Below are 22416 nucleotides of genomic sequence, written 5' to 3'. Positions count from 1 at the left end.
AGAGAGCCGCTGGCATCGCGCCACTTGATCTGGATCTTTCTTTTTAATCTGTGCTTCTTGTAAACATTTATCTCCAATTAAGTGATTCAAACCGAAATAGGTGGTCCGTCCAGTGACTCCAAAACCACTTTCTGAATGATCAGAGCAGCTTTTTTCAGCCTATTTTAACACGACGTCCGTTGGAAAGCGGATCTGGGAGGGAAGCGGTGGTGGTCTGGTTTACTGCATGTTTCACATAATTGTCTCAGCAGTTTACTTACACGGAGGAGGCTGGCAACACCTGTCCGTCCCAATTAGGAAGGAATGGAGAGGTTAAACGTGCACGGCGAAGCTGGCACCGCGGGGGTGTGTGGTCAGCGTGGCGAGCAGACAGCAGGTGGCCAAACGGACCCTGGAAAGTGGAAGTGGTGATTTAAAAGAACAAAATGTCATTTTTAAAAAGTGAATCCACACGAGGTGAAAGATTCAGTGAGATAAGAGCTACATTAGGGAGAAATATCTATATTTCTACGTCTGTCTGAAAATGTTTTTCATCCTCTACAAATGAAGATCCAGAAAAACACAAAGGGCAGAGCGGCTGACTGCAGCAGCTATTGATGAGATTGATCAGAATTTGACAAATTTAAGTGTCTTCATGTTAAATCAATAATGGCTGAATGCCACCGCTTCCTCTTTTTGTTTCAGATGAAAATCCATCCAGAATAAATTGAACTGATTGTGTTTTATCTTTAGTCCAGTGAGATCAGAATTGAACATGAATTTGTCATTTTGACCTCAGAATCTGTAATTCTTCTTCATTTTTTTTAATTGAACTAAATAATTTTGGTCAATACTTTTTTTATTTTAAAGTTAAGGAGTAAAAATGTGAGTTTTCTTGCAAAACATGCTTGTGCCACATGACGGTGTATTGACTTCACGAAGAAAAGGAGACAGGAACATAGAAAAAGTAGGGGTTTTTTTTGTGATTGCAGGTTTGAACCATTTACTGAACTGGTTTCAGTTCAGCTCAAAAGTTTGTAAGCAAACTTTTGAAAAGTGCTGTATGTTAATATTATTTCGTTGTAGTTTTTATTTATATTATCACTGAACGAAGAGAAAATTTTACATGGTGTGTCTATAAAAGGGGAAATGAAAGAAAATTGCATCCTCGGTCAACAATCCAAACCTAATATCCACTTCTCATCATTTTCCAGCCTCTCAGGATATTATTTCGCATTTATAGCAAACAAAATGTGTCCATGAAATTGCTTTCAGAATAATGTGAGCTGCTCTTCTCTGGTCTGCTAATTATTTTCCCCTGTTGTTTCTCGTGCGGCACGAGCTGAGGGTGGACGGGGCGTGCGTCCGGTGAGCAGCAGGGCGTGGATTTGTCGGGCGGCTGGGGGGTGTGGAGGGTTTTCTGTCAGGGAGCGCAGCGCACGGAGCGCGCGGAGCGCAGCGGGGACTGGACGTTTTCAGCCGGACACATGCAGGCTGGGACTTTGCTCGGGTTATTAAAGGACTGAAAATGCTGCCTTTATGATTTGATGAGGCGCTGAGGAAAGGATAAACAGAACATGTGGAGCGTGACGATGCGCGCCGCGACGCGCGGCTTTTCCGCCACTTGTTGTGGCACCGCCGCGCTGCCCGCCGAGGAGCTGCTCCCGCTCTGAGTAACTTTGAGAGGCAGACAGCGGTGCGAAGTTGCCTGATATGGCACGTTTCCTGCGTTGGGTCCTCGCGCTCAGGATTGCGACCCATGGGATGTAGTAAATGGAGAGTTGCGTTCAACTTCGGACACCTGAAGGTGCAGTCCAAGCTGTCCGTCTTCTTTACCATGATCATCCTCTTCACGTACCTCTTCTACTGCCTCAACGGATTCTGCGACTCCCTGCCCAGACCCGTGTTCGACCAGCGGAGCCTCCTTCACGGCGGGATCATCCTGACCGATGGACGCGACGCGGAGAACCTCGGAGGCGCGCTCAACGCGTCCCCGGCCTCGGTGGTGCGCCAACATCTGCCGGACCTGCCGACCGGCGACGCTCCCTTCAACATCTCCGTAGCCAACACCTTCGGCAGTAAAAAGTTCCCCCAGGCCATCATCATCGGGGTGAAGAAAGGCGGCACCCGGGCCCTGCTGGAGTTCCTGCGGATCCACCCGGACGTGAGAGCTGTGGGCGCGGAGCCGCACTTCTTCGACCGCTTCTACGAGAAGGGACTGGAGTGGTACAGGTGAGGGCGGCCTTCACCAAACGCACTCATCTCAGGTGGTTATTTACCTGGGCTGCTGTAATCCATGAAACAAAATGTTTTTGCCGAATCAAAATTTCTCTTAAATAACATAATAAGAAATAAGGAGCAATCGGATCGGATTTTCTCAATTATTCAAATATCAATACAAAAATGTATTTCTCCAACATAGACTTTAAAAAAAGCGCAATCTAATCCCCCAAAAGGTATTTTGTACTATTAAATGATTAAATTTAATACATTTCAAGGGAGAGTAGGTCAGATTTCCATATCATTAAAAGATACAGCAGTAATGTGTCCATTAAAGGCCATAAAGGAGCTTTAAACCGATAAAAGAGGTATTTATTATCAGGTTTATATTCTGGATTAGTTCACAGATTGCTTGTGAATGTGCTGTGTCATGGAAACTGTGTGAGATATGGCTTATATCTCCAGTGGCAGCGGTTTCAGTGCAGCTTGTCCTCCAGGCTGATGATGTGGTCTCCTGATCTCCTGATTTTACTTTTCTTTTGACATATGCTCTGCAAAGCCGTTTCAAACATCTACATGAATCATAAAACTGAGATGTGATCAGGTTGAAATGGTACATTATTTTTGATCCTGTCCAGACCAAGAGAACGCTTGAAATAAAAGGTTCAGGCTGTATTTTTCATGGGAGCCAAACCTTTTCACTCCTCTGACTTTTCAGATTCTCTCCCAGGATGCACCCCTCCTGTGTGAGTGCATTCCTCTCCTCTCTTCATTAATACCCCTCAGCAGCGATGAGACTCTGCTGATAGCTTCCAGGGATGCCGGCGTTTTCAGTCCCCCTGCCAATAAATTGCTGTTTATTGAGCCGACGCTTCCCCGAGTGTGGATGTGGATCCCCTGAGAGCTCTCCTCTCTCCTGATCACTCACAGCCAGGATGGAGGATGGTTGTCTGGATCACACAGGCCTGATTGTTGCCTTCATGGTCAGGTGGCCCGGGCTGTTAGATAATCCTTTATATCCTCACAAAAGAACAAAACATATTTCTTTTTTTTTTAAGTCAATAAAATAGACAAATGTGAATCAGTTTTTGATTTTTTTTTTTTTTTTTTTTTAGAAGATGTACCCGCCTCATGGCTGCTGATGACAGTAGAGGAGGGGGTGAGGGAGGAGCTGGATGGCTTTTATAGGGGGAAGAATCAGGATCTGCAGAGAAAATCACAGTTTGATAAAGAGATGTGGAGAAAATAGAGGCGGTCGTGGAGGTGTGGCAGAAAAGATGGAGGGAGAGAGAAGAAGAGAGAGATGCAGGGGGGGGATCAATACAGCCGGGTAATGATCAGTTCACTGCAAGGCTCAGGTGGAAGAGCGCTAAGTGACACCAGAGATCAAAGCGTGTGTGCACAAGTGTTGCTTTACTTTCTTATTACCTTCAGCCTGCAGGAAGTGGGAGAGGCTGGGGGTCGTCCGTCCGCCTGCATACAAGCTGCTTCCGAAAAAGAAAAATCTGTTGCATGCATGAAACAGAAACCTGCTGGAGGCTGAAGTCAGTGCGTCAGGCAGGCGGAGTTGGAAAGTTTCAAGTGAATTACAAAAAGGGAAACTACCTGACTGTTCTCTGTTCATGAGTCAGTATGCAGAGTTTATGTGGTGAAATCAAAAATTCAGTTTTCCCAGACTCTAATGTGACATCTTCTCATTGATCGCTTCAGTTTGAAGCAAAACACGATCAGGATCCATAACCTCTGAGCTCACAACAATGAAACATTTGACCTTTTACTTATTTTTTTTGGAAGGAACAGTGCAGGATTGAGAGCAAATGATGCAAAAACTGTAGAAATCATGACGTGTAACTCTGCTGTTCCCGATCATTACTGTCTGATTCTCACCAGACGGAGGCTACATGCTGACCTGAATGAGGTGAACATATCGCATCACATAGAAACTAAAAGTGAAACATAACGACAGAGAGTTGTTCCAGATTGTTAAGACAAGCTCCACCATTCATGATATTTGATTTGATGAGTTCCCTGGACATTTTTTTTTTTTAAACAGATGTTTGCTGATATCAGCAGGATAATTCCTATCGCGTTGTGGTTTCTTTCTTGGAGGCAGTAGAAGTATAAATAGATAAGCGTCTGGATCTGCAGTGACTGATCTGAGTGAGTGCAGACAGGGCGAGCGCTGACCTTCCCAAGTTTAGTGCTCTCTGTTGACAGGAAACTGACCTCACCTTGTACTCTTTAAACACAGACGTGACGTGGAAAACACCCCCCCCCAACACACACACCCCTCCGTTTTCTCGTCTTTTGAAGCTACAATGGAACGTGTGTTTTTGCCCGGCACTAATCCGCTGACGGCTCACGTCAACGCGGTGGGAATTGAACCGCTGTAATGACAAGTCAGGCATTAACGCGGACAGCTCAGGGACGTGCGGAGTGCCCGAGACGTATTGGGCCCCTCGGTTGCAGTTAAACAAGGCTTTATGAAGCATTAGTCAACACCCCCACCCTGCATCCAGACGCCCCCTCATCTCAGAGTCTGCGCCTCCACCTTCACTGCAGCGGCGTGACGGAGGCGTATTGGACCCGTGGGCTCTGCAGCCTTCTGCCTGACACACAAGCAGCAAGAGTTATGGCCGCGTTTTTATTTTATTTGAGACAAATAAATGTTCCAAACAATGATTTCCAGTCAGTAGAGTGCATGCATGCAGGCACGCTTGTAAAATTCCCAACACGAGGAGCAATTTCCTGAGAAAACTATAAAGTGTGATTCAATTTTGAACTCATTATCTTCTTGTTGAATCGTTTTGAGCATTAAGTGGTGCTTAACATGGCTAATAAGAGTAATGTAGTCCAAAATCCACGTCAAGGAGAAAGAGCTTAATGGGTTTTTGTCAGATTATCAATAAGAGGAGGTTTACTGTACATGTGGCTGGATTGCAAAGTGAGAAATTCATAAACAAGTTGTTTGAATAGTTGTTTACAAAGTGAGGCTGAAGGTTAGTCACACAAATTAGTCTGGAGACACAAAAACAGACACTTTGAAGTAATGAATGCTTGTTTTTGTTCATGTATGTGTTGACTGATAGTAGCTAACACTAAAATTAAAGTAGTTTAAAGATAAATTACAATCTAAATCTGAAATATGATGATTCAAATGAGAAAAAGTTACTAAAGCTGACTTTTAAACAGTTGAAAATGTAATAGTTTGCAGATGTTGTCCAGTTGTTTCCTTTAGTCACTTTCCTTTCACTTTGCATTTAATTCACAACATTTTATTCATATTTATGGACCCGTATTGATTCACATCGTTGTCCCTAATAGCGGCTCTTTCCCTCCCCTCTGTCTACTTTTTGTCTTTTCAAATCTGCTCTTCTATAAGATATTATTCATTTAGTGTAATTACATGGTGAGCTCCCAGTGATTCACATATATCAATTTGAAACAGAACCGTAGCGTTCGGAGCCAAGAGAAATCATGTGAATCTGGCCTGGAAAGTATCACTTAAGCATTTATTTTCTGACAGAGCTCTTCATATCAAAGTGCTGCCCGGGCCTTTGAGCCTGAGGAGGGAGCCTTGGCCTCTGTCTTCAGCTGGTAACCAAGTAAAACACATGGACATCCTTAAAGGAAGCATTTGGCAAATTGTTTGAGAAAAAATGCTTCTATGTGGAAAAGCCTTGGCTCTGCCGCGTCCTGGAAACGATCGTGTGGTTTTGTGGCGGGGAACGAGGGTTCAGACAGCCTTGGTGTTCCAGCATGTGTGTGTGTGTGCGTGTGTGTGTGCTTCAGCTGTACCTGAAGCAGCTCCACCGCCCTCCTCTCTCCACCGATACACACTATAAATATCTGGCAGATATAAATGTCATTTCCCCGTATCGATCGGCTAAAACAGGCTCTTTTCTATTGATCCCCCGCTCGCCGGCTTTATCACGCTGTTGCGGCAGAAATGAATTAACTTCTGAATATTCAATCTTGTTGACACGGAGCTGTTATTCCCGTCGGTCGCCGTCGGAGCGCCGCTGGAGTGGATTTATCGGCTTGTTCAGGCCACTCGAGCTGTGTAACGTAAAGCCGGCGGATGCGTTCTCCTGTTGGAGCCTCTTCCCTCTGAATGTCTCCTCAGAGCCTGCGTGGTTTTGTAGAATTCAGCAGAGAGCTGGATGTACTGACCGAGACAGGAATGCCCAGGTTTCTATTTCCTGTTGCCCGGTTGAATTCCTCCTGGATCACGTTCTGGCCTGTTGCAGAAAGTGTGTTTCGGACTGACAGAAAAAGGGGAAGAAAGAGCCCTTTATATGCAGAGAGAACCCTCGTTTGCATCCAGTCCCCACCATGTCCATCAAAACCGGCTCACACACAATCGCACGCGCTGCTTTCTGCTTGCGACGGCGTTCCTGTCAGAATTAATGCAACATGCAAATCGGACGGTGGAAAAAAAACCCATCAGACATGAATCGATCAATCGCCTTGGAATAGCTATGGATTCTGATTGAGGAAGACGCTCCGACTGCAACTCAGTCATCAGTTTTTTGACGGGCCGTCACGCCGGATGACTGATGAGAGGCGGACAGTGAGGGGATCGCTGCAGAGACAAAGAAACTCGCCACATTTCACGCGCAAGGGGAAAGTTTGGGGTTTAAAAGCCAGACCCTCTTCAGCGGGAGCTGGTGGGCTCGCCGCCGCTCTCCCCTCTGCCGCCGACACGCTGGAATACCCTCGTTAGGCAGACGGATCAGACAGGGAGGCGGCGAGAGATCTGAGATCGGCGTGACGGATGAGCTGCCACGTGTAACGGATGACAGCATCATCATCATCCACCTTCTTTTCTCCACATCATTTCCTTTTATTTCCACCCAACCTCTGGCTTTGTTCTCCCTCCCGCGCCGCGTCGTTAATTACCCGGGAAACGAGGGACAGCGGAGGGGAAGAAAGGCAGAAAACAGGAAGGAGCTCTGCCGTGCGGTTCGCTCGCGGAGAGGAGGAAATGAAAGAGGAGCAGAAGAAACGTCGATAACGACGCGATAATTGATTCATGGAAACAGTCATCCGAGTGTGGCAGGTGGTGGAGAGTGCAGTTCCCAAGATGACGCATAAACTGGGACACTTTGTCCAATTTGTTCATATTTCAAAACCTTTTGACCACACTCAAAATAACTTTTTATAATAACTTCATAAAGAAACGTTCTCAAACCTAAATCTCAAACCACATTCTCTGTGAACTTCTAATCATCATATAGCTCGTTGCCGTTGTGTATTGCTGTCAAGCAACAAGTTGTTTCAGTGAGTTTTCATGAAGCGTCTCTCCTGTCGTCTGTCTAAACATCGTTACGTCTGCAAATGGTTGGCGCGATTTGGCGTTTTTGAGTCCAAGCCACATATCAGCGCTGGGTTTACAAGCTCTGGTCGGTCTGCAGGAGCACGTAATCAGAGTGTGTGTGTGTGTGTGTGTGTGTGTGTGTGTGTGGCCCCTCGCTGGTGTCCGTCTCTGTGTAACGTCCGGCTGTCTGACCGGGTTGTTGTGGAGGTCATGAGAACCTGCAGCCGCCCTGAGAAACACACCTTTCTCTGTCTGCGATGGAACACACGCCTCGCCGGCGGAGTGGGAGAACGGGCCGATCGGTGGCGTCCGTGCTGCTGACCAGAGGAAATTAGGTTAATTTAGGCCTCAAACTCTGGTGCGGGGAGCTACAACTCAGTCTGGGGGGGCGAGTAAAACATCAGTGAGAGAGGAAATGTGGAAACCGGCGGCGGCGCTCGCGTCTCGTCCGTCCAAACTCCTCCTGGATGTTTGAGCTGACAGTGAACGACGCCGGGGTCCCGCAGAGGAGCCTGATGGACGCTTCCCAGCCGTACGAGCCGGGCCTCCGCCAGCCGCCGGCTTCTGCTTCTCAGCTCGTGACGCTGCTGACGATGAGCTGAGAAACCACCGGGACGGGATCGAACGCTCTCATTGGCCGCCGTCCGGGGAGCTGCCAGACGAGCAGAAGCCCATATTGAGTCGATTACGGCGCTGCCGAGGTGTGTGTGTGTGTGTGTGTGTCGCACATGTGCACACACTCATTTAGAGGAGCTGTTTAATTAGTGGAAGCCGGGCTGTGTTTACAGTGTGGAGGGTAAACATGTCAGCGTGGACACGTTGTCACATGTTTAATATTTAACAGGAGAGCGGCGGCGCTGGGAGGCAAACCGAGCGCAGAATGAAAACTACACTTCCCCAGTTTACTCAAAGGCTTTAACAAATTAGCAAACGTGCAGCGATATGAACATTTGCTCCATTTAAGTCAAACAGTATTTCCTCTAAAAACATTGAAGAAATGTTTTATTATAGTCAGAAAGCAAAAGATTTTTCTTTTGTTTAAGGGAAATCTTCAGCTTTTAACTTGTAAATAACTGCAGTTGAACTATATCAAACTCAGGTGATGTGGGAATTAACTCAAAAAGAAATAAAACTGTGTTTTATTCAGCTCCACACACACAGCACATGACAGAGCCTCGCTGCCGGCCTCATTATGTAACGGCGGTCGGCGCCGGCTGACGTCAGTGAGGTTAGGACGCACGAGGCGGGAAGCGTCCCTCTCTGGAGCGGGACGTCTTCGCCGTCCTGCGTCGGGGAGACGGGACGGGGCGGGGCGGGACCCCCGGGGGCTCCCGGCTGCTGGGAGATAAAGCCACACAAGGAGGCCGGTGTGGGCCCCGGCAGGAACCCGGCGGCAGATTTTCCCATTTGATAAGTCTGGAGGGGTGGGAGCAATCAGTGGCAGCAACACACACACACACACACACACACACACACACACACACACACACACACACACACACACACACACACACACACTTTGCTACAAGGGGTCATCACAGGAAAGAGATAATTGCTGCATCCTTTCCTTACTTTCCTCTGATTCTTCGTGAGATCTGGTTGTCACACATATGTTCACACAGCGAGCCTCTTCCTCCTCTTCCTCCTCCTCCTCCTCCTCCTCCTCCTCCGTCGTCGCCCGGGCGGCGTCTCAGAGGAAACTCTGACCACTTTTCACTCGCTCGCTGCTCTCGGGCCTGGAGATGTGTCTATTAACTGTTACGCCTCCCGTTTTCTTTCCCCTCAGCGAGACGCTTTCTTCAGCTCTTTCCTACCGACCTACCCCAGCGGCGCAAACCTCCTCGGTAAAAACACTCGTGTCAGGCAGACGGTAACCTTCGGAGTGTGTAGCAGTCTGCCACACACACACACGCACACACACACACACATACTGAGGGAAGGCACGGATGTGTTCATGCAGATGTTGTGTAAGAACCTCACGGTCAGCGTATAAACTTGAAAAGTAATAAAAACACTAAATTCAGGTTTGAATACTCTCATTGCTAATGTCAGTACAGGTTTTCCTATTTTTGAATTTTTATTTTTATAGTCTCAGAGTTCAGAACTAGCGTGGAGCTCATCAGCTAATCGTGGGTCAGTCTGTCCATTAGAGTTTTACTGCTTCTAGTTTCAGCTCTGAATGTTTCAGGATGTTGTGGTTGAATCCAGCGGCGCTGCTCACTAAAGTCTGAAACCAAGAACATGTAAAAGAATCTATGATCGCATTTTGTGTAACAGTAAAAAAAATTATTAAATTGCACAAAAACTGTATAAAAGCCTAATTTAAGTCCTTTTTTCTTATTAAGCCTTCATATAACTTTTTTTTTTGTCTTTTGTAATCAACTATAAGAAAAACACTATAAATAAATTTTCTAAGCGATTAAAATGTGGATGCTGAACTTTTCACAAGCTTTCTCCATCCTCTTGTTTCATCCTAAATCTCCATTCTTGCCCTGAAACATGCGTCTCCGGCAGAAAGTTCAGTGATTGTTGCTCACTTACAACGTTTAGGTTTCAAGAAACAAGGAAAAGCTGGAAGAGACCGTACAGCTCAACGAAAACCAGATACTCTGAATTAATTTCTCGACATCTGCTTTCGGCCACTTGCCAAACAGAATAGTGATTTTTTTTTACCAAAAAAAAAAAAAAAAACACACAGAAAAATGAAGTTTCTGTATAAATGGTGAGAAGGATCTTCCAGCTGATGTAAACGTCCCGATTCCAGCAGACGCAGAGACGAGCAGCACTCTGCCTCCTCCATCGAGCTGCTCAGCGTCCCTGCTGACCTCTAATCAGCCCACAGAACCTCCTCAGCCTGTATTTGCAGACGGTAATGACAAACCTCTGCCTCCACGCAGCAGCTTTCACAGATCTCTGAACACACACGCACACACACACACACACTGCATCTGTCCGCACGCGGCCCTCCGCCGTGGTCTGAGGATGCTCGTGTGTTTTAAAATACCTTTTACGAGAGCAGTGAAGGGAAACAAGGCGAGGAATCCGCACACGAGGACGTAACGTCGTGTTATTATCGCGATGCCAGAGACCCGCGGTGGTCTCTGGGTGGAAGCATCCATCTCCACTGCTGCTGCAGATCGGGGGGGGGGGGGTCCGGGGAGCTCTGGAGCCTGCTCTGGAACCCCGAGACCAGAAACACTTCCCTCATCCACACACACACACACACACACACACACACACACATGCAGAGACTAAGAACTTCATTGCTCCCAGATGTGGATCCATCCTGTGGAGGGCATGTTCAGATGGTTGCTGTGTCCACATTTGTGCGCTGTGATTATGTGTGTGTGTGTGTGTGTGTGTGTGTGTGTGTGTGTGTGTGTGTGTGTGTGTGTGTGTGTTGCGTGGCTGAAGGCGAAGCGAGCGAGAGGCCTTGTTCACAGGCAGCAGTATGAACGAGCGCTGGACGTGTTTCCTCCTACTGCAGAGCTGCGAACAGCCGCTGAGTTTACAGTCACATCCAGGTGAAATCTCAAATTAAAAACTGCTTCATTCATTAAGACGCACACTCCATAGAACGCTTCACCAACAGAGGGTTTGTCCGGCTGTGGCAGATCAATCCAGCATTTTATTCGTGAATCAGGTGAAAGATTGAACCTTTTTTGTCTTTTTTGCTGATTTAAATAAAGGATGGTAGAGATTTCATCATGGGATTTATTTTTAGAAGAGCATATGCAACAGATTGTGTTATTGTTGTCTGCTCATTGTGATCATTGCGTAACATGACGGTGTTTATACAGCGATGCCTTCTGGCCGCCGTCACCACGGACGTGTGTGATGAATCATGTAAAACGTGTTGACACTGAATAATGGAGTTTATTATTATTATTTGACACCTGTAGCTCTGGTCTGTTGCAGACTTTCTCTTCATGGTGACGTGATAATAACATCATTTTCACAAAGTGACAGAAAAGTAGCAAAAGAAGAATAAAATCCTGTTTGTTTTCAGTCAGACTGTGAAATGAAACCCACTGGGTTTTGGTGCATCTCTGGTTTTTACAGCTGCTGTTTGTTTCGGCTGTACGTGGAAATTTGGCTAATAGGAAGAACATGCAAACACAGTGAGGCGACAGTGCTTCACACTGCACCATCGTACGACCTGCTGTTGTTTTGTCTCAGTATTTATTCCACTATTGGAGTTCAGTCATATATTTTCTGCTCTGTCTCTTGTTTTTCTCTCTCTGTATTTGACTTACATCCCTTTTATAGTGTGTGTGTGTGTGTGTGTGTGTGTGTGTGTGTGTGTAGTTGTTTTCAATCTCTCTGTGGTCAGTTTGCTTCTCTTTGCAGCTGTTTTGTGTCTCTTTGTTCTATTTCTGTGTGTATCTTGTCTCTCTTTGTGGTTATTTCACGTTTCCCTGCAGTTGCTCCGTGTCTCTGCGTCTTCTGGAAGTCTCGAGGTACGCTTACTTACGAAGTACGAACAAATTAATTTAAGATTTCTGTCCCGCCACTCGCTGCAGACTTTAACTTTCGGCTGCTGTCTCTGAGCAACAAAAAAGAAATGAGAGGATTGGCAAACCCAGATTTTACCAAGCTAGAGTGCAGAGTGCGGCTTGGCTCCGCTTTTAGCTCCATTCCGCAAATTCTGTGTCCTGGTCCCATGGAAAAAACTCGGGCATTTTTGTGGAATTATCACCTTTTATGCAGTAAAAACCTCAGATTCAGGTTCTGGTTTTGACTCAGGCGATGGAAAGAACAGTTTAGGTAATCTCTGCGTTCTACCGCCACATGAAAAGCCCCTTGCTTCCCTCTCTCTCTCTCTCGCCGCGGAGGTCGGCGCTCGCCGCCCTCGTATTCCAGTGGTAAACAGAAGCCTGCAGAGCTCTTAGCGGGCTCTAATAAACCTCGGCCCACCCACACACACACACACACACACACACACACACACACACACACACACACACACACACACAACGGCGCCCGAAACACATTTGCATGCAGATAAACGCACATCTGTGTGCTTCTGAACCGAAGCGAGATTCCAGGTTCCAGATGCTGACGGTGAAGGTGTGATGAAAGCAAACATCGGGTCGGAAGGTTTCTCACACACACACACACAGAGAAACAAATCTCCCAGAGTCAACCGGCGATCAGACGCTACCGGAGAGTGACTCATGTTTGTGGAGGACAGCGGCGCTGCTGTTTACTTCCCTCCATCTGCTCTTACCTCACCTCTTAAACTTCTCCTCCTCCCAGATCTTCTCCTGCGCTCGGACAGCCGGGAAAGCCAGTGATAGTAATGCGTTAAGGGTCTGTGGCAGATTGCAGTCAAAAATATGCTAATTAAAGGATGCAACTCTCCCTTTTCCCCCCCTGGAAGAACTCCCCTTTAATTGCCCTCGGATGTTCTCCAGCGGGTTTCAAGAGTCGGTCTGGGAAACGTCTGAAGACGAGGCGGCTCACCAGACGAACCGTCGACGCACCGAGGCGACGTTCGGCGCTCCGGCGTCGAGCCGTCTAACTTTCCAAGGATCAAAGGAGACACTTGGTTTATTTTCTTTCTGCGAGCCGGAGCCATAAAAATCTAGAATCCCACCCACATCATCCGAAACCTTGTAGGATGTTTTCTACCAAATAGCAATCGCAAGCTCGAAACCACAGGGACAATTGTTTTTCTTGACTTGGTATTCGCAGTGTTTGTGTTGTGCCACGGCCCTGCAGAGATCTTCTCATGAGCGCCGCGCGTTGTGTGTTCGGTGCAGCCCTCGGTGACCCGGTGCCAGGAGACACGCCGGACGAGGAGCCGTGTGTTTGTTGGACGAGTTCGAGAGAAAAAACGGAGTCAGCTCCACGGCCGCACGCTAGAAGCCCCGTAAGCCCTTCACTTACAGACCAACCACGAAGACTCCGGCCCGACCGCCACCGCACGCCCGCCGGGGAGAGCGGGGAAGCATGGAAATTAGCGGAGGGATCCTTCACAGTTGCAACACTGGCATTTTTCACTGCTCGGATGTCTATAAAGCAAACTAAGCCTGTGATTTGGATCTGCGCTTCAAACCTTCAGCGGAGTGTTTCTCTGTTGTTTTTACAGGAGAGGAAAATTGGCAGAATGTTTTTTTCACGACGGAGGTTATTAGATTCCATTTCAGCGTTACGGTAGCATTTGAAGGAAGTAAACGACACGAGACAAATAGGTTTTCCTTTCCCTCCCATTTCCCTCAATTTATATACAGTCTGCTCTGGCGCTCGATCAGGACTCTCAGTCAAACGCCGGCTTCTGCTCCGGGGCGGCTGGACTCTCGGCGGTACGGCACAACGTGGTCTCAGTGTCTGAGTCATCTAAGTAGGGGTGAAGATCAGGAGGAAGAGAGCAGCTCAGTCCAGCCCGAAAGCCGAAGTGTGCCGAGAAAACCTCGAACGCTGATGGTAAAAACAAACAGCGAGCCAACGGCAACAACCGGGACGGAGCCAGAACACATGGTCCGCCTCGCTATCGTATGCTTCAGGAAGGTATTTACTGCTGCTGCACTTCTGCAATCAGAACAGTCAGTTAATTAAAGGGCCATTTTTAGCTAATGTTCACTTGGATCGTTATTATTTTTTACATTTTTTCACCTCTGTGTGTTTGTGCATGATGGGCGTGGACCTATAACGGTTTTCACTAAATAATCTACATGGTTAAGAAGGATGTTTATGTAATGCAGAGTCAGAAATGGCAATATGGAAGTTTATCTGTCACATTATTTGGAAATACATCTCTTGGTGTTCGGTTAGCAGATCAGCTTCTGTGTGTTTAGTTTCGTGTTTCTAAAGCCATAAACTCTGAGTACCTACATTCATTACGACTGAAAGCACAAACATCCAGACTGTAAATCTATCTTGTCAAAACATTTATATCCGTGGCTGTGTTCTGACATCTCCAGTTAGACGACAGAACAGAACGGGTTTGCAGTATTGACCATGCAGAGCGACATGTCGGTATACGTCAGGTCTGCAGTGGAGTCATTTGTTTTAGGATTTATGATGCTCGTAGATCTTGGAAACGCTCTTTTTGTTAACAACAACAGATTGAGTTGTAAATATGAGTATTATACATTGTCAAGCACTCGGCGAAGCGTTGTAAATTCACAGACCGGAAGTTAGAAATGAGTAATTCAGCATGTTTTATAACAGCTGACAGCGTTTTCAAGTGAAGTCGCAAAGTTTTTGTTGCATTTCGGGGGTCCGTTTACACGACAACGGTGCTGGAAGTCACTGAAAACACAACTTTTTCAAAACGCTATGTAAATGGGTTGTTTATATTATATAACAAGAATGAGTTTTTCCTTCTGGACAGGTTCTTGCATGGTCGCAGTGACAGAAATCCCAGACTGTGATCAGGCCGGCAGTGTGACGATTATCTGAGTCCGGCGGGACGCCGCCGGAGCAGCGGGCATCAGATTGTTGAGGAGGAGGCAGAGGATGAGAGGAAATGACTTTTCTGAGGTTATTGTGTCCGTGTGGCTTTCCGACAGTAGCCGCTCGCGGATTCTTTCCCAGTCATGGTCACTCCATCAATGCCAGCAGCTAATGTCATGTTTATCTCCCTCTAATCACAGATTTAGTTTTCTAATTACGACGCGAAATCAAAAAGCCTTCAAGGCAAGCAAGGCATCACTGGAGGAATGTGCTGGGATTAAGAGGGATTTGTCTTTTTTTTTTTCTCTAATATAGAAGATATTTGTGTAATATAGAGCACATGTTTCAGTATTTTCTACCGGAGGACGATTTTATCAATAGTTTCTCCTGTTTTTCTGGTGTTGTTCAGGAACCTGATGCCTCGCACGCTGGAGGGCCAGATTACCATGGAGAAGACGCCGAGCTACTTCATCACAAAGGAAGCGCCGCGCCGCGTCTTCTCCATGAGCCGCCACACCAAGCTGATCGTGGTGGTGCGGGACCCCGTGACGCGGGCCGTCTCCGACTACACGCAGACCCTGTCCAAGTCGCCGGGGCTGCCGTCCTTCCGGAGCCTGGCGTTCCGCAACGCCACCACGGGCCTCATCGACACGTCCTGGAGCGCGGTGCGCATCGGCATCTACGCCAAGCACCTGGAGAACTGGCTGCGCTTCTTCCCGCCCTCGCGCTTCCTGTTCGTCAGCGGGGAGCGCCTGGTGTCCGACCCGGCGGGGGAGATGGGCCGGGTCCAGGACTTCCTCGGGCTCAAGCGCGTGGTCACGGACAAGCACTTCTACTTCAACCAGACCAAAGGGTTCCCCTGCCTGAAGAAGCCCGAGGGCAGCAGCAGGCCGCGCTGCCTGGGGAAGTCCAAGGGCCGGCCCCATCCCCAGATCCCCGCCGAGGTGCTGCTCAGGCTCAGAGACTTCTACAGACCCTTCAACCTCAAGTTCTACCAAATGACCGGCCACAACTTCGGATGGGACTGAATCACTGCTCACCAAAGCTCTTAGAAACTGTCAGTGAGTCTCTTTTTGACCAAGAACCAAACCCAAACAGGGATATTCTGTGTTTTATTGTGTCACCAAAGCTTCTCGAGTGCAAAAAACCCCCTTTCTTTGATTTCCTAAGCTGTCATGACGAACGCCAACACACACACACACCCACCTTCCCCAAAGTCAGCGGGGGCCGCAATTTTGTGAGAGCTTTAAATTTTGAGCCACTTTTGCTGCAAGGAAAACTAAACCAAAGCTTGCGAGAGCCGCTGGTTACCTGCCGCTGCATTGAGACAAGCACAAGCCAAACCCAGGGGTTTACTGCTTATTTGCTTAAAAGCTGGAACTTGGATGTATGTTCGGACCTCTTTGCTGTCCGAGACACTTAACAGCACACCGTTCACATCGAGAAAAGCCCCAGAAACAGGCCGGCGCCGCACAGCGGTGTCACCCACGGCCAAATCGAAAGGAAAGGAGGGAAACGAGCCTTGACAGGCAGACAAATCTACAATAAAACCAAATGACAAATAAGCTCTGGGTAAATGAAATGAGATGTTTATGCTGGATGAGTTTTACTGCTTTCTTTGTAGACTGATTTCATTAACAGTTAGAGAAAAAGCAATGATGGGATTCCTGAAACTGATGCAAAAAAAGGAAAGATCAGAGATGCAAAACTTAGTCAATGACAAGCTGTAAATGTGCTGTTATTTATGTCTTCATTGCAATGCTTCCATATTTACGGGTCTTCAAAGGACTATACTCCTGTCACTCTGTGATTGTTTCACTTCAGTCTCCACAAATACCACTTACATGCAACTGTACAGCTCTGAAAGTCTAATTTATAAGATGACAAACTGGTGTCGAGATGTTTTTTTTTCCCGAGACTTTTGTATTTGAAATTCTACTGGGAATTCTGACTAAATCTTTTATTCTCAAACTTGGTTTCTGGGATCTTCCTTCCTTGTGCAGCGTTCGATTTATCTCCCTGTCTTTTCAAACAAAACCACATCCCCGCTGCCAGGAACACAACATACAGATGTTCAACAGATGAGGGTTGTTTTTTTTTTTTTTTTTTTTCTTTCCTGGAAAAGATCAACCAGACATGAGATGCTTATAAAAGAAAACATAATCAGTCACTGCAGCGATTCTTCAGTCGATGACTAAAACCCTGTTTGGATGAAAACACTTCAAGTGTTTTCATCTGAAAAATTTCGAAACGTTTTGAAAATGATGTCGATTTTAACAAGGAAAAAGCAGAAACACGGAAAACAATGTACAGGAGTTTTCATGTAGGGCCTCCAGTGGATGCAGGTTGCTTTTTGAGTGCTGCTGAGCACCGTAGTCATGTAAACAGACGCCCAAAATGCAACGAAAGTTTGGAATTTTTACTGTTTTTATCATAGCTGTAAAAGCGAGGAGAGATAGTTTTGAAAATAATTACTTAATATGAGATTTTATTGTACAAATGCCCAAATTTTGGTTATCGTTTTTCTCTGACACCGCTTCAGAGACATTTCCAAAGTTTGAGAATAGTTCTGAAGATGAGCATTAAAATTTGGAGTGCATCACCTTCGTTGGATGGTGCCACAGGGAACGAGTCGGTGATGTTCCCTTCTCCGAAGGGAACTCAGCATATGAGCATGAAACTGTGTGCAGTAGAATTAGATTTCCCCTCAGACGCACCGGAGGGAAAATACAACTCTTTATTTTACTCGGTAAAGCCGCTGGACCTCAGTTACAAGAATAGAAATCCCGGGTTGCTAGCTTGCCGCCGCTGCCGCGGCTCGTTCTGTGTTCTTTTTTGACTTCAGCGATATGACACAAAGTGTAAACACACTAATGGAGCGGCGTGCACAACATGTAACTATCGCTGTTGTGACAGATGTGGGTAGGATTTCTCATTGGAGGTTTCTCCTTCTGGGAGTTTGCTCGGCCGTTTTCATCAACAGTTGCGGCTAACGCTGATTAGCTTTGAAGAAAAAAAAGCTGAAAACAAAGTGTAGTGTTTCCATGGCTAACCCAGAATCCCACCTGCCAGCGCTTGGAGGTTTCCGCTGCTGTACTGACGTATCTCACGTTAAACACATCAAGTTAGATCAGGACTTGAACCCACTCTATGATCGCTCACTTATTCTTCAAATGCTTTCCAGTCGAAGTGCTCCGAGCGGCGGAGCAGAGTCGGCCGTGGCTCGCAGAGGTCAAGAGGCTGCAGGAATCCAGGCCTATATCTGAGGCGAGCGCAGGACAGTGGCCTTTCTGATGTGTAAGCAATCAATTCAGCGGGCTGATTGGAGTCCTTCTGGGGACGGCAATCTTTGACCTCTCGGCTCCCCCTTGACCTGTGGGCCTGCTCGCCATAAACTGCTGACCGCCACGGCCGCGCTGGTTAATGGAGTCGCTCTGCATGAGCTATGAGCCTGGACGCATGCTCTCACACTCGTGCGCACACACACACACACACACACACACAGAGGCCGGCAACAGCTTCCCCCAATCCATTAATATTGCATTCTCAACCTCGGGGACCTCCACTGAAGGGAGATGGCTCAGATCAATACCTGCCTATTTAGTTTATAGGCGGCGGGGATGTGTGCTTATAGGTACCATGTTCCACTGTCACCGTGATTTAACTTTGGGGTCGAGCACGGGTCGCTATCATACATTTGTAAAATATTATTTAACACCTGATCTATCTTCCATGCTCCTCTGATCGATACAGGACCTAAACACAAATACAGCGAGGTGGGGGGGGGGGTTATGACTTTAATCTGTTCTGAGCTCCAAAGAACGAAGCCTCTGGCGGCGTTAATTCATTTTCTTATTGTGCGCTTGTTTATGTTATTTAATCTGAGCTCGTATCGCTTATTGGGACATAACTTCAGTCTAGTTTTCCACACACACATGCACACGGAGAGCAATATGCTATAAACAGTGACGATGTGAAGTCCTTGCTTGGATACTTTTGCTGTGAAGTGTCTTTTTTGTATTTTCACACAAAGTCTAAACAGGCAGGTGCGTGAGCGTCAGGCGCTGATCGGTCACCTCAGTTATTTTTTCCTCACTCTTGCTTTTCAGTAACCGCTCGCCAGGTGGGTGGTGTCCGTTTCCCACCCTGCACACATTCCAGTGATAGAATATCTTCAAGTCACACAACCCCATTCACGGGTGAGGAGGGTGTAAAGGAGCCCAGCCGGCTATGTCGTCGAGTTTCCCTCTGCTGAAAAGTTCCCTTTATGTCTGCCTCTGCGCCGGAGAGGCCTGAGACCTGAGATAGCGGCAAATCTCTCATTCATCAGCCGACTGAAGTTATTCAGGCCCGAAGGCATTGATATGCAAACAAGATGGTTCAGCTGCAGGTCTGCAGAGCCGGCCTTTATCCAGAAAGGGGCCTGGCTCCAGTCCTGATACATTTCTCTCTGTCTCGCACAATGCCGCCTCCTGTCAAAGGTCCAGAGCGCTCAGGATCCAAACACTCACGGATTAGGACGGACCCGGATATCGGGACGGATGGGCCGCTGTTTCCCCTCCGGGTCTTTACACCCTCGGTGAAAGCGATTGGTGACCCTTAATGCGGAGGTCAAGTGGTCCCACTCAGGCGGGGGGGGGGGGGGGGGGGGGGGATCGCTCTTTGAGGGCGGATTGCCAGGCTGCCAGGCTGCAAACGGGGCACGGCAGGGATCGATCCGGGAACAAAGGGGGACGGGTTACGGAGGAGCACCGTCCTCCAGGCCGCCTCAGAGCTTGCTGCAATACTCAGTGGAGGTCAAAGTTCACCCAAATCTTTCCACATGTGGTTAAATTTCACCATCCGTTTTGAAATCTATTGTGTCTGGTATGTTTTCGTTGGGTCGTCATGTCGGTGTAGTGGTTAGCCGTCTCGCCGCACAGCGATGCGCTCCCCGGTTCGGCTCTGGGTTGGGGGTCGTTCCCCCCGTGGATGTGTGGCTTTCCTCTCGGTGCTCTAGTTTCCTCCCACAGCCCGAAGACATGTTTATTATGTGAAATGCTATCTCTAAATTAGGCTGTCAATGCGAACAGGTACCTTTCAATTTGCCGCAAGAGAAAAATGAGACGGTCGTTATTTATAGCGATGGAGGTTTTTCCACAAGCGAGAAAAGGCTGCGTCACATTCTGGAAGAAAGAAGGACTGAATCACGGAAAGCTTCAACTCTCCGGAGATGAATTTTCAGGAGAGAGTCTGTTATTTAAGGATTTTGTGGATGTGTCTGTGGTTTCATTACAAAACAGCAAACACCGCCCACTAGTGGCCCAACATGGAAACTACATTGTTTTCAAAATGTTGCTGCGTAAATGCGAAAGTTTTCTGAAGCAAAAATGAACAAACGATGCCTTTTCATTGGAAACGTTGTGTAAACGGGATGTAAGGCTTTACACATATCAATTTTATATACATTTTGATGAAACATGAGTGAAGTAAAGGGATGGCTGTTTTCTGTGAAACGTTGGTAAACCACCTTGTTTACGACCAAGTCCTCAAACTTCTCTTAAAAAAAAAGTCCCTAAAGCTAAAGACAAGCCTCTTCTATTTCCACTGAACAACACGCACACACACACACACACACACACACACACACACACACACACACACACACCACATTCCCCTCAGATTGCCCGAACAACGTCTCTCCTCTCTCCTGATTTGACTTGAGCAACTGGTCACTGCTTTCCTGAGGAGGTCAGGCTCGTCTCTCCGGCCCATCCACAGGTCAGAGGTCAAAGTGCATCCTGCCAGGGTCACGTGTGGTAACCCGACCCCTTGCACAGGCAGGTTTATTCTCAAACTGATGAGCAGAAAGTGATTAATCTGTAACCGTCTTCCCGTAATGGACTCATTTACTCTGAATGATTGAGCTAAATTGGTTATTACAGCTCAGGCAGAAACCTTCACCGTGACATTATTATGTACGATCCTTCCCCAGATTGTGTCTGCGCTCGGTGATAAGTGAAAAAGGGAATGGGTTTAATGAGAAAACTGCCTGCCGGGGTGATTTCTTAGCGGGTGTGTGTATGTCCTGCCGGTCATTTGATAGAAGAGTCGTCTGTTGCCCTTTGACCTCAAAGCGTGAGAGTGCAAGGGCAAGAGAGAGTCTGCTGTCGGCCCGACATGCCTAAAGAGTGACGCCTCGACTTTACAGCCCTGCGCACCAAGACACGTCTCCAAACACACACATTTTCTTGGGAAAAGCTGGATGTTCTGTGCCACATGGTTTGAGATCTGCTCCGTCTATCAGAAGTTTCCCTCTGCTGTCTGTTCAACACAACTGCCTGAATCGAAGCCAAATCATACAGCCCGTGATTGGTTTAATATGAGGCTCTGATGAGCAGCCCTCAAATCAGCAGCAGGAACCTCGGCTTTTGGCTCCCAAAGCTGCATTCCTGCAGCAGAGAACATTTGCACCCGTGTTTCCTCTCTAATTAGCAGATCAAGGGGAGGAACGCCGACGCGGACCATACGCTAATGACAGGTCGGCGGGAATAAATCCAGAGTTCCTGTGTTACACGCTCCTAAACGCCGTGTTCCATTTGAACGGCCTCCTGATGACAGTTAGTCTAATGAATGGACCCTTGCATCGATCCCGCCATATGTTCAGCGGGGCCGCGGCTCCCGCCCGGCCCGCCGCCGCCTCAGATCCCGGACGGTCCGGGCGGTCTGGTTAATCAGTGTGTGCGGGAGGAAGGAAGGAAATGATAGAAACTATAAAAGATGAACTGCGTGAGGCGGTTTGGAGGACAGATTTTCTCATGTTTTGAAAAAAAATAAATAAAGCAAAGAGAAGCCAGAAAACAAAACTGACAAGTTGCCCTCGGGGAGGATCATTAACTCCTAATGAAGCCGACCCCACGGCGGGTATCTGTGAGTGACCTTTGACACCGGGAGGGAGTGACAAGCTGCTAGAACAGGCAAATTCTGAGAGACAGGCGAGTTACTTTACTGAGGATTTTGATTCTGATGTACTTTTTGAAATGCTGAATCGGATTTCACCGATAGATTATGTCAATAATTCACCACATCTCATTATATTATATTATATTATATTATATTATATTATATTATATTATATTATATTATATTATATTATAATAACAGAGAAAATATAAGAATGTTCTAATTGTGTATGTAAAGTTAAATAAGCCTCCAAAGTAAACTACAATACCTCAAATTAACTAAATGGGGAATGTTTTATTGAGTTCGGCTACACTTTAAATGTCTTTATATGGTCATACAAGCCAAACCGATATGAGAGCTGAGCCTGAGCAGACGTCCCCGGCTCCACTTCGCTTCACTTTCCTAGAGTTAGTGTTCATGAGCCTGCTGGCTCGGTGTGTAAGTGTGTGTGAACGGCCTGCTATTACACAGCTGTTCCTGGATCCTGCAGCCTGAACTCACACAAACGAGAAGTTTACTTCACCGGGTGTGTTTGTTTTGTTTTTCTCTCCTCC

General features: G+C 47.2%; 1 protein-coding gene across 2 annotated transcripts; it reads left to right on the top strand.

Annotated features, from left to right (window-relative positions):
• Positions 1 to 1419: 1419 nt before the first annotated feature.
• LOC115384499 (heparan sulfate glucosamine 3-O-sulfotransferase 6-like) lies at positions 1420 to 16885 on the top strand. Of its 2 annotated transcripts, none has more exons than XM_030086782.1 (2): positions 1420 to 2211; positions 15330 to 16885. In XM_030086782.1, exons 1-2 carry the CDS (start codon positions 1739 to 1741, stop codon positions 15946 to 15948), a joined length of 1092 nt encoding a protein of 363 aa, XP_029942642.1. In that variant the 5' UTR covers positions 1420 to 1738; the 3' UTR covers positions 15949 to 16885. The 2 variants fall into 2 exon arrangements, with proteins under 2 accessions (XP_029942642.1, XP_029942643.1); XM_030086783.1 differs by lacking the exon at positions 1420 to 2211 and adding an exon at positions 13107 to 13651.
• The last annotated feature ends 5531 nt before the right edge of the window (positions 16886 to 22416 follow it).

Source organism: Salarias fasciatus, unplaced genomic scaffold, assembly GCF_902148845.1.
Source record: "Salarias fasciatus unplaced genomic scaffold, fSalaFa1.1, whole genome shotgun sequence".
Classification (NCBI taxonomy): Eukaryota; Metazoa; Chordata; class Actinopteri; order Blenniiformes; family Blenniidae; genus Salarias; species Salarias fasciatus.
This window is presented reverse-complemented; position numbering and strand designations above follow the sequence as displayed.